The sequence below is a fragment of the Myxocyprinus asiaticus genome, chromosome 16 (genome assembly GCF_019703515.2).
Source record: "Myxocyprinus asiaticus isolate MX2 ecotype Aquarium Trade chromosome 16, UBuf_Myxa_2, whole genome shotgun sequence".
Taxonomy (NCBI): Eukaryota; Metazoa; Chordata; class Actinopteri; order Cypriniformes; family Catostomidae; genus Myxocyprinus; species Myxocyprinus asiaticus.
The window spans coordinates 17,551,379-17,568,152 of record NC_059359.1 but is presented as its reverse complement, the minus strand read 5'-3'; the positions used below and the strand labels follow the sequence as shown (position 1 = coordinate 17,568,152).

The 16,774-nt window shown below is 36.8% G+C and overlaps 1 protein-coding gene across 3 annotated transcripts in view; it reads right to left on the bottom strand.

Annotated features, from left to right (window-relative positions):
• LOC127454182 (clathrin coat assembly protein AP180-like) overlaps positions 1 to 16,774 on the bottom strand; it is a 68,008-nt gene that overhangs the window by 14,907 nt on the left and 36,327 nt on the right. For 2 of the 3 annotated variants that reach the window (XM_051721195.1, XM_051721197.1), the window contains exons 6-10: positions 15,544 to 15,637; positions 15,304 to 15,415; positions 15,063 to 15,169; positions 14,762 to 14,803; positions 9,444 to 9,558 (exon numbers count right to left, since the gene is read on the bottom strand). In XM_051721195.1, coding sequence (XP_051577155.1) covers positions 9,493 to 9,558; positions 14,762 to 14,803; positions 15,063 to 15,169; positions 15,304 to 15,415; positions 15,544 to 15,637 — 421 coding nt within the window. In that variant the 3' untranslated portion in view covers positions 9,444 to 9,492. Of the gene's footprint in view, positions 1 to 67; positions 293 to 1,615; positions 1,697 to 3,679; positions 3,869 to 4,950; positions 4,966 to 6,450; positions 6,534 to 7,698; positions 7,836 to 8,401; positions 8,415 to 9,038; positions 9,045 to 9,443; positions 9,559 to 14,761; positions 14,804 to 15,062; positions 15,170 to 15,303; positions 15,416 to 15,543; positions 15,638 to 16,774 lie in introns of those variants that run through there. The other variant, XM_051721198.1, reaches the window with a different exon arrangement.

Sequence of the window (16,774 nt, the reverse complement as noted above, 5' to 3'; positions counted from 1 at the left end):
AGCAAGTTTTTATTTTTATAATGCAGAGTAAAGCAACACAGAGACAGAATTACAGCAGAGATATTACCACTAAACAGGTCTAGTGTTGGTGGGGCCACAGGATTGGTTGTAGCAGATGTGGTGGTGGTGGTGGTGGGAGGAGGAGAGGGGACAGCAGGGGCCGCTGTTGGCGAGATGCTCAGCTCTGCGCTGGTAGGGGAAGCTGCAGCAGCAACACTCTCTACCGGCTTCATGGCAAAGAGGTCCAGCTCTGGGGCAATGCTCGCACTCCCCTCTGATGGGGCCCAGGGGTCTTTATGGAGGTGGGGGAGGGGTGAGAATGGAATGGGGAAGGTTTGTTAAATAACAAACACTGCAAACGAAAAAAGAAACACACTGAAAGCTCACAACTTCAGGAGTGCTGAAGTCATTGAGAGAGAAGAGATGGATTTTACCTTGAAAAGCACATTTTAAGGCACCATTAACCTTAATACTGCAGCCACCAGACTTATTAAAAAGCAGTTCAGTATTCTCTTACTCAGTAAAAAACTAAATATCCTACAGAAAACAACAATGGCTCTTTCGGTTTGGTAGGCTATAAATATATTTAAGGTACAGGTATGTTATTTATGGTTATAGACTTAAGTCAGAGCAGACAGCATATTTAATTAAAAGCTAACGAAAACAACATTTAAACTAAATGTACTGTAAATGTAGATTAAATGTAGTTGTAACACAAAAGTTGCAGATTTGTAAGACCCTAGCATTAATGTGGATGCAGAGCTAAGTTAATGTTCCAATAAAAGCACATATAAAGCAGGTAAGGGAAACTCTGATCATGTTCCATAACAAGTTCAAAAAAGCATTTGTACAGTCAATACAAACACTAAGCTTCTGCTGTTCTATTTACTCTTTGTAAATCATAGTTTCAAACTCCATGAAGAAAAGGTTTAGGTTGTTAGAAAGGATCACTGATACTGAAAATATAATTTGGCAGGGAATGAAAATAATGGGGTAATTTTTAGTGTTTTCACCTAAATGATTAGGAAGGTTAACCAAGTAGAAAGGAAAGGCCAAGGAGAGAAATTATCCAAGCCTACAGGCTCTCATGTCATGGACATAATAATTTTACAGGTGCAACTACTTTTATATGTGTGGGCAAAAATGAAAATTCTGTCATTATTTACTGACCCTCATGTTGTACCTAATGCATTTGAGTTTTTTTGTTCTGTACAACACAGAAGGAGATGTTTGACCGAATGTTCAGTCTCAGTCACCATTCACTTTCTTTGCATCTTGCATCTCCTTTTGTGTTCCACGGAAGAAAGAAAATCATACAGGTTAGGCACAACATGAGGGTGAGTAAATGATGGCAGAATTTACATTTTTGGGTGAATTATTCCTTTATAAATTGAAGCAATGCAAACAAAAATCTCTTTACGTACGCACGCGCACACACACGCATACCCATACCCATACACACACTGCTGACCCTCACAAGGTAGTTGACTTCATGAACCTATTCAAACACACACACACACACACACACCCACACACCCACACACACACACACACACACACACACACACATAAAGAGCAGGGGGCTAAAGGATCTTGTGTATGGATAAGCACCCACCAGATCCGGCACATGCATCGGTAGCAGCTGCTGGGGCCATGCCCTCGCTCAGAAGATCGCCTGGGGAGGGGGCAAACGCGTCTGGGTCAAACCAGACCAACAAAACACAATAGAGAAAAAGAAATGGGGATGAAGAGGCAATAGAGAAAGATTTCAATGTCAGTGATTACAAGTGAGCAGAAACACTCTATGTAGCTCAAATGGCAATAAATAGACCAATCTAGGCTGTATGCAGTTTAGTTTAGTGTGTCCATGCGCACACTGTGGAAATGAGTTAGGCTGCAGGACACATTCTGTCAATGCCATCAGAACCAACAAGTGAGTAAAAAAACAAAATGTTTGACTTTGACAGTATGGCTTCTGTTTAGCTAAAGCTGATGGTGCGTTCAGGTCCTCCTGGGAAGTTCGTACATACAATGTGATGTGCGCTAAAGTGATTTTACTAGCAAAGAACAGACCTGTTCTTTCTCTCTTATTCACTTACTAGGTAAGGGAGGAAGCATTTTTTTAGCACCAATCCAACAAAATGAAGAGCAAAACTACTCTTTAGGTGTGTAATTAATGCTTTATCTATCTATTTTATCCTTCTTGCGCAGCCACATATAATGATGGGAAATATAGTTTTGTTGCAAACACTTGTGGCTGCATTAACCAGCGAAAAGAGGCTTATTTTCTGGCAAGTTTTATCGTTATTCTTCATCAACAGTACAAAAAATGCATACAAACTGAACTGTACAGTCAAAATAATCAAATAAAAAGAATTATTACCAATAACAATGCTCACGCCATGATTATTAAATTGACATGCCCCCAACTCGGAAAGTCGGGGCTCAAAGAAAATCCAGTTTCCCACTCATAATTACGACTTTATGGTGGCGTTAATGTGCGTTCAACTCGTAAATACGATCATTCCGACATGACTTGAACGCACCATGAGGCAGTGATGAACGTTGTCGCATTTGGTATTTCAAACCCCTTTGAGACCTTGCACAACTCCATCAAAAAGAATGATTTAATTTACTAGCTGAGAGAAAAGAAAAGGCTTAGAGTTGTTTAACTGCCTGTTGATTTAATTAGAGATAAAATAAATCAACTGTCTTCATAGCTTTGTGAAAAACAAGGCATACTATATGAACAGAGTGAGTTTCCATGAAAATAATGAGGACTACAGATTTGAGAGGGTCATGTTTACATGATTGTTCTTACACCAATCATGCTTAATAAGACGACAGTGTGTAAGGTCATGTAAATGCCTTAAACGACATTCGTTTATCGGGGTAAGGTCATAAACAGTAAAAGCATAAACCAATCGGCACACACAGATTTTTCTCATTACCCTGATTTCATTCAGCATTTGAGCACCTTCACCGGCATTCTTACCAGCTTATCCAGTGTGCGCATTGTGTTGTGTGCATGCCTGTTGCTTTGCATCAAAAGCAAAGGAATAAACCAACAATTTCAAATCTCATATAAACGCGGTTTTCTTGCGTTGTTGGATTTTTTAATTAGCTGATTTTTGGAAGTTATCATCGTATAGGTGTGCATGTAAACATGCTCAATTATTGGTTACTTTGATCACAAGTAAATTAAATTCATATTTCAATTCCATACTTATTGTGTGATTGATTGGGTCTGGAAACTTTAACAGAACAAAAAAATAATTTAGCAAAATGGAGTTAGACTTGAGCTGAACTTGGTTTGCAAAGTTTCTACGGCATCAAATTTGAGTCAATCTGAGGTGATCTGTTGCTTCTTACTTGGTCCTGGCCTTGTATAATTTGATGCAATTGATCACATAGAATATCAGACATAAAGCTCAAATGCAGTAAAGAGCATTATGAGGAAATTTGGGTAATTTAGAAAAAAATGTGCCAGTGAAAATGGGGAATTAGCTACTGAAACATTATTTTATACTTTTAACTTACCAGTAACTACTTCTACAACAATAACACAACTACAACCTGTATAACGTCAAATAGTACCAGTCCATGTACCCAAACTGACCATTTGCAAAGCACCACACCCATTCTCCACACTCGTAAACCAGGAGACAACCTGACTAACCTCCAAACAGATCCATGTCTGAGACAATGGAAGTGGGGGCAGGCACGGGCAGCGAGGCAGTGGCTGGGGCAGCGTTGGCATCAGCTGCTGGTTCGGAAGCTGCAGCAGCAGAGGCTGGGGCAACTGCGGAGGCAGAGTCAGCCTCAGAGAGAGGTGCTTCAGAGCTAGCGGCAGGAGCTGCCAGAGAGTCTGGAACCCCACCACAGCCCAGCCACAACCAAACCAAATCATTCAGACAGAAAAAGAGGAGAAGGTGGAGAGAAAGCAGAGAGAGGCAAGGAAGGGGTGTAGACAGGATGAAAGAAAGCTCAGAGAATATCTTTTGTGGAGAGATTTTTGCATAATAGAATCATTAAAATACAGCAGGATAAAGAGAGAAAAAAATGAAGATTTGGATAAAACAATATTTGTCCAGAGAGTTCCTTGTAAAGCAGTGGTTCACAAACTTTTGTAGATGGTGGATCACTTTAACAGTAAAACAAACATTGTGGACCAGCAAACAGCCCTTTTCATCAATCCTGTCTTGAGCCACTGATATGTATTTTTCCTAGACTGCTGTTCTGTTCTTATTCATTTGAAATTAACTAGACTGCAACTTTTAACTAATAAACTTAAATAAGCATCACATACATTTAGTAAGATTACATGTGCAGTTATAAAGCAACATCAAGCTATAGCAGGTTTTTGCATAGTCGAGCTACAGTTTTCGTCTGTCCATGTATAAATTACATAATGCATAATCTAAAATTTCAAGGAAGGTATCAGTTTAGGAAGAGTTGAAAACAAGTTGCACGTCACCGTTGTCTATCGTGACATGCGTAAAACACCAAGGTGAATTTTGGTCTGATTAATGTGTATTAATGAAACCATGCTACAACTGCATTAAATAAGTTTGTAAGTCCAACTTTGCAAAAAATTGGACTGGTACAATTTCAGTCGGATTAAAGCGCTTACATGAAATAATAATAAAACAAAAGAGTCTGAAATTGAACTATTAAACCATATGAATATTCCTTTATTTTCTTGTTATGGCTTTATTAATTGGTCAATTAATTCAATGTTGGTACTTTTTTGTCAGTTATAATTCTTTATTTTTGCCAGTTTTTACTAATCAAACAATCAGATTGTGGGCCACTTTACAGACCTCAGGTGGTCAATAGACCACAGTTTGAGAACCACTTAGAACCAAGATCAGCACTTTTAATCTGATTCATATGGGTCTGAATGGACCACTCTCCAGTATGTGATACCCAAAAAACATCCCTACTCACCCTCACCAAGTAGATCTGAACCCAGAGTAAAGATACAGCCAGGAAAAGGAAGAAGGGAGAAGAAAGAGAAGAAGAAGAATGAGAAAGCATGTTAGATAAAATGCATGATCTCTCCTTGGATCAACAGATTCCACTTTTTAAAGAAACTGCATGCTACAAATGCGGCTTGAAAAGCGTGACGATACAGGAGAGATATTTCCCATTAGTCTGCCATTATAACTCAGAGTGCTCACTCAATATTCTCCTAACTGACCTTTCCAGGACATTTCCAAGACATTTTATGAGCCCAGCCAGTGTAATATTCAAGCAAAAACACACGAGAGGTCATGCAGTATATTATGGTTATTAGATGGTTATTTTTTCTGAATTCTGTATTCAACAGTTTAAATACATTTTATTGTCAAAATGGTGTCTATTCAAAAGAATTCATTGAAATTTTAATAAAATTTGTATAAAAATATTAGAATTAATACAATTACATTTTTTAACATAACATTGGATTATTTTTTATAGTAGTACATATAAACAATAGTACTATATTTGTTCCATTTTATTTTGGCGTATCTGTGTGTTAACTTTTTGATGGTAGTTTGTAGCTCTGCTCTCTGTCATCTACAAAACACAGAGGACGTGATGATCATGATGCAGTGTTTTCAGTGTTCGAGCTGAAGGATTCACACATTGATTTTGAAGCACGCAGCACCTGCAGATTATTTATATATTTTATTTAATCGCAACCTTTTGCGGTTTAATAATCACATTAGAAAATATAGCAATTTTAATTTTATTGACTGTGCATTTAAACATTCATTTTCATCCCAAATACAGGATGACATTCCGTGCTATTCCGCATTTTGTAGCTAATGCAATTTTAATGACTGGATTCCATGATTCCCATCCATGTTTTCAGTCCTACATGTGGTAACCACGGTATATGCGAACTCTGATTGTTGCATTATTAAAAATGAATTTACATCCTAATGTGTACAAAAAAACCTTGTTAGCAAAACAGTTTATTATATTAAAATATTTATCAGGAAAAATAATTATTTTCCAGGACATTTAGGTATTTTTATCATTTTCCATGACTTCCATGAAAACCGCATTGCAAAATTCCAGCTTTTCCAGAACGCGTGGGAAACAGCTTGGCTACAGCAGGTGGCTACAGTGCATGAGTCAAATTGACTACTTTTATGATGCTTTTTTGGCATTTTTAAAGCATGATAGCCCTTGGTCCCCATTCAGTTTGGACAATCTCCTTTTGTGTTCCACTTAAGTAAGAAGGTAATACAGATTGGGAACGACATGAAAGTAAGCAATCATAGCATTTTAATTTTTGGATGAACTATTCCTTTAAGATGTCACAGTTAAGATATACAAAGACCTGAAATGTGTTCAGTTGACCTGAAAGATGATTATTGCACAGCGCTCTTCAGCACACTGGCGAGGGCTTGCCAGTGATGCCAGTTTAACAGCAAAAAAGAATTGGCACCAGCTTACCTCCCCATGATGCTGTGGGAGCCGCTGAAGACCCTGCGCTTGGTGCCAACAGATCGAAATCCACAAGATCACTGAAGCCACTACTGCAGAGAGAAAAAAAGATGAGTGATGCATCTACAATAAGGGTAAGTGCATCCACACCAGTGGTTCTCAACCTTTTTGTTTTTATGAACGCCTACCAGACCACCCCCCCAATCCTGTGACATCATTTGAAAGCGGAGACTTTGTTGTACCAAAAAACATAAAACACAAAACTCAATATTTGTGTTACTTGCTTAATTTGCTCAATGCAACTTTGCCCTTTTGAAATTTTTTATTTATTCATTAATTATTCATTTTTATATTTTTAACAGTGGTATTTGTAACAAGACCATAGTAAACTCATGGAAGCATGGATCTTCTTCACTACCATGGTTAGATGTAACATGATTTCTATAAAACAAACTATGGCATTTTTTAAATTATAAACAGTAGACCTACTCTAAACACATGTAAAAACAATAAATACAAAATAGAAATATGTATAAGTTGTAACAAAAATTAATTATATTCCCTCAGTCCCCTAATGTAGCCTATGACAAATTTAATACAGCTGAAGTAGTGATATGATAATATTTATTATCAATCTATTTCTGCCTAAAGTACAGATAGTATTACTATATTAAATTCAAGGGTGGTGATGTAGAATTCTGTGCCAAATTCAAATGGTGTCCGCTTCTCGTGCCTTGCTTCTCACTGATTCTCGCAGAGCTGCACGTTTAAGAGCTCAAGACCAGTCTGTGAGTAAAAACACACCTTCTTTGCGCTCGCGCTGCTCTGTCCATTGAGCCGTATTCATCTACAGAGCCATACAGGTGCATTAGCCAAGGTTGTGCCTCCGTCTGTGTATTAGACGCTGCTAAACCACATATTTCAAATGCGTCGCTAGACTTCAAAATCAGATGAACCGCGGTACAAATGCATACCAACCCGTATAACTGAGAACCAACTGATATACTCTAAGTCTAGATAAACGTTTGAATGCAAAGAGGAACTTGACAATAGATTTGATTATTATGAGTGATAAACGCCCCCCATTTGTAACCTAATGCCCCCCTCTCTACTAATTTGCTCTCAGCGCCCCCTGGTATCCTTCTAACACCCACTGGGGGGGTGGTACTGCCCTCATTGAGAATCTCTGATCTACAATAAGGACAAGTATTTAAGACTGGCTTTGTCTTTGTGTGTAATAAGATATTTGTAACTCACTTGGTAATGGTTGTAACTGGTGCAACTTTTTCAGGCTCTGCTGTGACGGTCTCAGTAACTGCAGCAGCTGCAGCAGTGGGTTCTGTGGTTTTTGCAGGTGTACCACCAGGTGTTCCATTATTTGTTGGAGATCCCTTCTATATGTGTCATATTGGATTTACCATTGATTTAATGTAATACACAATTACATGAATCATAAGTGATAAAATGCCATAGTTAATAATGCACACAGTACTGTTTCTGTTTATGTTTAGAGACACTTAGCGGTGTAGATGCAGTATCATGCAAAGAGCACACATTTTCAGTTACCAATGCAATTGTGGAAATGCACTAATTGCAGTCAGCCATGATTGATTAATTCCACAAGTGAAAGTGTCTAGTTACAGGGGATTATTGAGATAAAGAGAGTAACATTGAACTTGTCATGTGATCTCAACATAGCAGCACTCATGACTGTGCGTCCTGCACCATGTGTAGAATAAAGTAGCTTTTTCTCTAAGACTGGTATGGCTGGATGAGTTTTCTTCACATCTGAGTGAACATAATTTTAAACATATTTTTCCAAAATACTATTAATTTCTTTGTTTAAAATTTAGCAATTAGCAAAAAATAAATAAATAAATAAATAATAATAATAATAATAATAATAATAAAAATAAGTGCACCTTTAAATGAAAACAAAAATAAAAATCACATTACTTACCTTAGTCGGTGACCTAGTGGAAGAAAATGTAAAATATATGAGAATGGCTTTTGAACTAACTTTGATAACAAATCATACTTAAAAGTTAAAATGAGGGAATTCTTATAATTCATGGCATGAAACAGCAAGCAGGTGGACAAGGCATTATGCATCAATAAAACATATTTTCTTGGCTCTCCATTCCATTTTTTTTACCAGGCATAAATAATCCTAAATTATCCAATAGCAAAATATACAGTATCTCTTTAAAATTAATATAAAATACAGTATCAACATCATGCATTGGGGGAATATGGGGATTCAGTTGCAATACACATGTACCATGACACTGATATGAACACAATATATCAAATTAATTTTGACCAATTGACCAAGTCTGGTTTGGTACAGTTAGCATGTTAAATTCATTCTGGTTCAGAACTTGAACAGAGTGAACGTAACATGCATGTTTATTCTATAGACAGTGGGAACTTCACTATTTTTAGATGTAACAGTTCAAACTGAAATTCAACCATCTGTTCCATAGAATTAAGAACCTTACATTGATGACAACATAAGCATTACAATATGAAAATACAATCCTGTTTTACATAAATATGAATTCTGACATGAATTCTGAAATTGTAGAGATACTTACTCATCACTGTTAATACAAAGCAAAGGGAGGATAATATTACTTTTTGTATAAATGTTTTATTATTATTTTCAGAAGAAAGGTTTTACAAAGAGACTTCAATTAAAGGCATAGTTTGCCCCACAATGAAAAATCTGTCACCATGTACTCACCCTCAGTTTGTTCCAAACCTGCATGAATTTCTTTCTTCCTTGAAACACAAAAGAGGATGTTTCGCAGAACATTAGCTTCAGTCACCATTCACTTTCTTTGCATGGAAAAAAGTGCAGAGAAAGTGAATGTTGACAGAGCTGGTCTTTCTGCCTATAATGTCTCATTTTGTGTTGCACAGAAGAAATAAAGTCATACAGGTTTGAGAAAATATAAGGGTTAGCATATTATGGCAGAATTTCCAACTTTGGGTGAACTATCCCTTTAATGTTGTCTAACATATTTGCAACCCACTTAGTAAAAACACTTACACTTTCCTCCCCTCTAGCGTGTTGAGATGTGTCTCCAGAGATTCCAGCAGACTCTCAGGGGCCTGCAAAGCCACAAAACAATGTTTTGTTACAGTGACCTACCACTATGGCCAATGTTTCAGAGCACAAAGGCAAAAGGACAAAGTCAAGCTGCTAATACTTAATTAAAATGAACGAAGTAGAGGGCAAATTACTATGACTGAGCTACAAAGGCAACAGAGTTTATATGTATTAAATAAAGGAATAGATCTGCTATAATTTGAGAAATTAACTTTCAATCTGTTTGTCACACAAAGTTTATGGCTCCATATGACTTGAAATCAGTGTTGGGTGTAGTCAGATTACAAAGTAATTAGTTACTGTAATCTAAACACTTTAGGCACAAAAATTAGTGTAACAAATTACATTTTAAATTCTTGTAATCAGATTACAGTTACTGACTTTCAATGAAAGTAATTACTTATAAGTACATTACTTGGGTAACAATTTCTTAAAAAAATATTATTTATGTGTAATACAGTTGAAATGTGAATTAATATGTTCATAAGAACATCTGTTTGTGTTTCGGTGACAGCTGAAGGGTGTGCGACAATGAACAAGGGGGAAACAGACATTATTTTTAATTTGTTGAGGTGAAAAAAAAAAGTTTAGAAAGTAATTTAAAAGTAAAGCAATTAGTAATGTGATTAATTTTCCAATTAAGTAATCAGTAAAGTAATCTGATTATTATTTTTTAGAGAAGTAGTTAGTCATTTGTAGTAGATTACTTTTTTTTTGGTAACTTTCCCAACACAAATTTTTTGTTCAACAGAAAAACAACAGTATATGGTTTTGGAAGACAGGAGGGTGAGTAAATAAGAGAATTTTCATTTTTGGGAGAACTATTCCTTTATTTAGGGTTAACACAAATACCCCTACTGGTCTGAAAGCAAAACACAATGCTTTAGTTCACTGTCCCAGTGGGACCCACAATGCACATGCTCACCCATGCTTTCAGGTACACAAGAAAGATTTCAGAGAACATTATTGGCCAGACATGCAAAATAAACGCAGCTGGGTGTATCTCATGGGTAAAATTCCATGCAGTTACAGCTATATAGGCCAAACAAATCAGACAATAAAAAAAATTATTTATTTTTGGGGTTATTTCATAACTAAGAACTAAATACAAATCCTTTGGTCTACTGTAATATGATACAGCTAGTAACACCACAGACCATTAATAGGTTTTCTAGTTTAGTTTTCAAGATCTGGTCAAAGCATTCACATCTAATATACATCTCATGCCACAAAATGAAACCACAAAGTTTTCATTTTTAAAATGACATGATTTTGTGTTTCCTAATACTAGTTTGGTCAGTGGTACCAAACTAGTTTATACAGAATCTCTGCTCATCTCAATATTTTAATATATAAATATTTTGGTACCAAGTCCATACTAAAAATAAAAAAGATGAAACGATACTTTCTTCAGTACTGGTACTTTCTACAATAAGACATTTTCTATAGTATCGACTCTTTTACAATTTAGTACCAATGCAGCACATTGTTTGACTTACAGCTGGCTTACTTTAAGTGATCCATAAGACTCCAGTTGTTAAATCTATATCTTCAGAAGCTTTATGATAGGCGTGGTTGAAAAACAGATAAATATTTAAGTCCGTTTTTACCATAAATTCTCCTCCCTGCCCAGTAGGTGGCGATATGTGTATCGGTAGCCAGCTGGTACGTGATAACTAGGCAGTGAATAAACCTGACTCCATGGTTATTATAGTTCAAAAAACACATTATTTGTCTCATACTGTACATTTCTTTTCCCCGCTCTTCATACTCTGGCTGAAACGCTCTGATTTACCTCATGTCTCTTTTAAGCCCCCTTTCTGAAAAGCCCAGTCTGCTCTGACTGGTCAGCTGGCCTAGTCTGTTGTGATTGGTCAACCGCGTAGAATGTGTTGGAAATGTAATGCCCCTTACCATAACTGAGATTCAGCTCCCGAGTCTTCCTGAGTAGCTGTAAACACTATTGTAACTATGGTAACAGTGGAGTTGGTTTTTGCCATACCAGCTCTAGCCCGAGTCCGATAATGAATGAAATAATGAAAGTTTGGAAGAAAAAGCTGATCGACCTGAACCACCTTCGCAAGCACGACTTGAGCAGGACGTTTCACAGTGTAAGTTTGAATTTAGTAGCTTTCTTACAAGTACACTGTTGATTATTGTGAACCTAACAAAGCTTCAAGTAAAAGACACGTAGTGCATCTAAGTTAGTCATCTTTTGCTTGAATGGGTGTAGCTGAACTTTTTTTGCCCGAGATATGAACGAGAGCAGAGGCTTACTCCCGCTTGGACATTACCGGGTGTATTAGAGGGTTAGTGAGCAAGTTAGCCGTGGACTACCATGGATAGCGGCCGTAACATTACAGCTTGTAATTATATAATTATATAAGACTCTTGAGGTCGACCATTTTGTTACACAGTTTTAGGTAAAAGCCGGCCCACAGCTGTATAGTAAACCCTTACCAAAACAATCAAATAACATAGCAAGTTAGCCAAGCACTACCGTGGACTGCAGACATAAAATGACCATTTGTAAAAATAAATCCATCTCCACACTTGATCACTATTCACAGTTACACACACTGTCACACACAAAGGTATAATGAAGATTAATTTGCATACAATGAATCCTTTAATTAACAACTACTCAATACCGTACTGATAGCAGTGATCTTTTAACAGTGTGTTTAACACAAATGTGTGCACGGTTGTGTGACCCTGGCAAAAGTACTCTAGCATAGCGACATGTTAAAGCGTTTATACATCATAGCACAAACACCTACAGTAACTGAAAACAACATTTGTGTTAAAAAGAATGTGAGCATCCATTTAATGGAATTAAAGATCATGATCTCCATTACAGTGTGAGTGGGAATTGTTGCTTTGGTACAGAATTTAATAAATGGGAAAAATGCCTTTGTAATTCAAAGCCCAATCTCATATTTCGTCAGATTAATAGCAGCAAAAACAAATGGTCCCTAAGTCAACAATTCTGTTGTATCACTTAAGGATCTATGAGTCATCAAACATGCTAACAATTTAACAGCCTATGCAGCTATCATTGGATTCCAGTGCTCCAAAGCCTATTAAATAGGGTGTAAGGAAGAATCTTGGAATTAATTAGAGAAAATGACCATAATACGCCATGTAAAAATGTATTTCTTAGTTTACTACACAGCTGTGCATCCCAGGCCAAAACCCAATTTCAACCACTGCCAAATCCAGAACCCAGGCAGTCATGCACGTCTCCCTCTAGCATGGCCTACACTCCGCCACTGATCCAAAGTATGTGAAGAAGCCAACCATCCTGCCCTGATATCACACAGAGCATGCTTTCATAGCAAGCCAATGTCCCACCATCTTCCCGCTTTTTGTCAGCATGAAAAACACTCCTAATCTCAACAGAGCTTCCACAACTATAAAACCATTAGTGTCTTCTGTTTTATAGAGGAAGTTTGAAAGCTAAATGAAGGCTTGGTAAAGTTGCGTTTTTGAATTTTGACAAAATTATCTTGAAGATTAATGAGTTGTTGTTGTGTTTCAAAAGTTGTTATTTTCAAGTTTGCTCATCTACAACTGAGGCAAAATATAATTCTGGCACTCTATAGACCTCCATATTTAATGTGACATGAATATGAATAAAAAAAAAAAAAAAGAGGCTGTGAGGGATAGATGTAGTGTTCAAAAAGTGTACCTTGGTGTTTATCATTTACAGTAAACTATGTCTTTCCAAAACATTTCCAGTGAAATATCAGAATATCAAAATCGGGAAATTTAAAAACAGATGTGACCTAAGACCTTTATACAGTACAAACCTATTTAACAGACAGTACTGTAAACCTATTCCTCACAGCCTTGTTTTCATTTACGTCAAATTAAATACCATCAACCAAGAATAAAGTCCATTAGTGAGAAATTTTGTAAAATGTCTTTAAAATTTATCTTTAAAGGTGCTATATGTAAGATTGACAACAAGCATTTGAAATGGGTACAGTAGTCCAAATTCAAAATATTGGAGAGTTGCCTGCCCCGCCCTAGACTCGAAGCTCATGTGGGTTGCCAGAATGTTGACATGCAAATTAGCCAACTCAGCATCCGTTTTAAAGAATTTCTGGGCTTTAAGCTGTCTCCATCTCCAATATTTACCCTTGTTTTACTACGCTTCTGGTCATGGTGGTTTTTAGACGGATGGCGAGGCTTTTTAGGTCGGGTGGAATCTGTTATCTCTGATCCAGTTCGTTTGCTGGCTTCCATTGCTGCAGCACACAGTGTTGTTTGCCTGCAAACTTGTCCAAATCTAGCAACCCGGCAGTGTCGAAATACTATTGGTGAGTGGGCAGTGGGCAGGATCACACAGGCCAAAACACAAACAGAAATTCTGGACCAGAATGGAAACTTCAAAGTAGAATATACTGGCTGTAGCATTGTTATTGGAGAAGCCAGTATTTCAAACAAGCATGTTTCCTAATTCTCTAATGACATACTATGGTCATTTTATGATTTAGTACAGTAAAAATATTACATATAGCATCTTTAAATATTTAAAATGTCAACAGGCAATGCATTTTGTTGTATGTATTAAAGGGACCCTAATGATTGTGGAAACTCTGTTCTGTACATTTCCTCAGCTTTACCAATATGCAAATGCGGCTGCAGCTTTAGTCCTTAAAGTGCTGCTACTCCGTTCATGATCCTTCAGTCACATTCCAAGTTGACTCTAAAACAAGATTTCTAGTGCAATTTGCTCATGAGTATTGACTTTTGCTCACTCCTGGGTTTTGGGTTTCCCAAAAGTGGAATGCACCACACACTACTCACACTCTCAGCCTGTGTGATCTGTCTGCACCGCTGAAATAAGAAGACAGGGTATAGAATCTGTCAATTCTTTCAGGCTTCACAGTGGACAGAATGGATCCATGGAACCCACCCCCTTCCGAGAAATGCCCCACCATGAGACAAGAATGACCTGCTGTTATATGTAGCACATGGATATCTGCGACTGGCTCAACAGCCTGGAAAGTGTATGAACACATCATTTGGCTAAAATGCTAGGATTTTGTAGGCTAAGTACACAACACATGCAACATCATGTTAAAACAACACCACAACAGTGACATGCATTGTTAGTACTGACATGAACAGAGAGTGTGTTGACATCAAGAAGAATGGAACGAAAAGACGAAAAATGCTATCTAAATAAAGGCTTACCTGGGTAAGTTCAGGTATATCATTTTTGTCGATTCCAACTTGCTGTTGGGAGAAAAAGGTGAGGTTATTTGAACTAACTTCTGACCCAATAAACACAGAGCATTCCCCTAACATTAGAGTATGGTTCCCATTTTGCTGTTTTTTGGGAACCAATTACTGACATTCTAGGAATGTTCTTTTTAGGTTTTATTTTTTAAAACCATAAACTTAGAACTGATTGTTAGTTGGAGAACCACTAATGAAATCTTCAATGAATATTGGAACATTTTATAATCAGAACCAGATGAATTATATACTTTACCTCAGCAATTTTGAGGAACTCTGAGACTCTGGTCATTCTTGTTAAGAATCTTTTATAAATTTCCAATGCGTCTTTGCATTGCCCTTTCTTCATCTGGAAAAATTTCTCTAAAAATAAAAAGGAAATAATACATAAATCAAATTGTAGTTGTGCCATACTGTACCTTGCAAAGTCTTTGCAATCTGAAAACAACATCCCTAACTCAATTTCACAATTTCACTGGAGAAAAACAAAGTCTTGCCTAAGAGATTAATGATCCCGTCATTGTAGCAGGCGTACAACTTGATGAGATCTTTGAAGAGCAACAGGAAGGCAGCACTGATCGCTCCATTGACAAGATCTTTTGGATGAACCTGAAAGAATGAAGCAAGAGTCAAAGAAACTCCTGTCACCACTGTCCAGTTATTTGACATTAAACATCATTAAAATGCCAGCATGACACAGATTCTGTATTGTGTAAAAGCACTGTGAGCAAACTCACATCAAACTCCAGAAGAGCATCAATCTGACTCTGCAGTGTGGGCATGCCTTTCAAGAGCTTGTCTGTAGACATTGTTCTCATCACACCATCAGCTCTAAGAAACACACACATTCACACAAAAATAACTTTTTATATGTAATTGAACATAGTCCCAAGAAGACTGTCATCTAATAACAATACTTGGGTTTCTAAAAAATGCAATAGAATAGAAAAGTACATATATAATATATAATACAGTGCAAATAAAAGTCAATAATTCAAAAGTCAAGACAAATAATTTTTTACGCCATAATCTACAATCACGTTATTCATTGAAACAGCACAATGATGACTCAATGTGTTTTCAGTGATCGGATCACTATAGGATAGCACTTGACTGCATTAAATGACAGTTGTAAATGCACCCAAGACGTACTGAAACCATGCTTCACTCGTGAAAACAGGCTTAACTCGCACGTTTCAAATGAAGCATATTTAGCCAAGCGCTGAACACAAGACAAATATCTTAAATTCTGCTTTGGCAACCTGACATTAAGCTTTGGTGGCCTGACTGTCAAAGTGATTGACAGCATTTGAATTAACCATCAATGTTTTTACAATTATTTAAAATACGAAGAATATTCAGTAACCACAGGCTCTAATGTAATATGTAAGTAGCGTTTTCCATTTTGCGTGGGTAATTTTCTATCCGATCACAGTGGAGACCCTTTTGACTGTAAGGTGTAAATGTAATCCAGCTAAAGAATATCCAGATACTATCCAGGTATGAAATGCACGTTAATGCATGGTGAAAATGGGGCCGAAGACATTACATACATTACAGATTAATTTTCTGTTATGGCATGATTTTCTGTAAAGCTGCTTTGAACATGTGTTGTGAAAAGCACTATACAAATACAGTAAAAATGACCTGACTTCATATGGGAACATGAACAGACTCATTCTAAAACTTGCTCCTCATGTTGTTCCATCCAAACCTGTATCACTTGTTACAGGCAGTATGGCACTATAATAGTCTCAGTCACTATTCACTTTTTGATTTTATTTTTCCATACAATGAAAATAAATGGTTGCCTTTCTGTCGAACATCTTTTATGTTCCACAGAAGATTTGGAACAACATGAGTGTGAGTAAATTATTCATTTTTTGGTAACATGAACAGAAATCCCTTAACTGTATCCATTTAAATGTGTTAATTTGTTTAACTAATTTTATCATTGTATTTTATAAT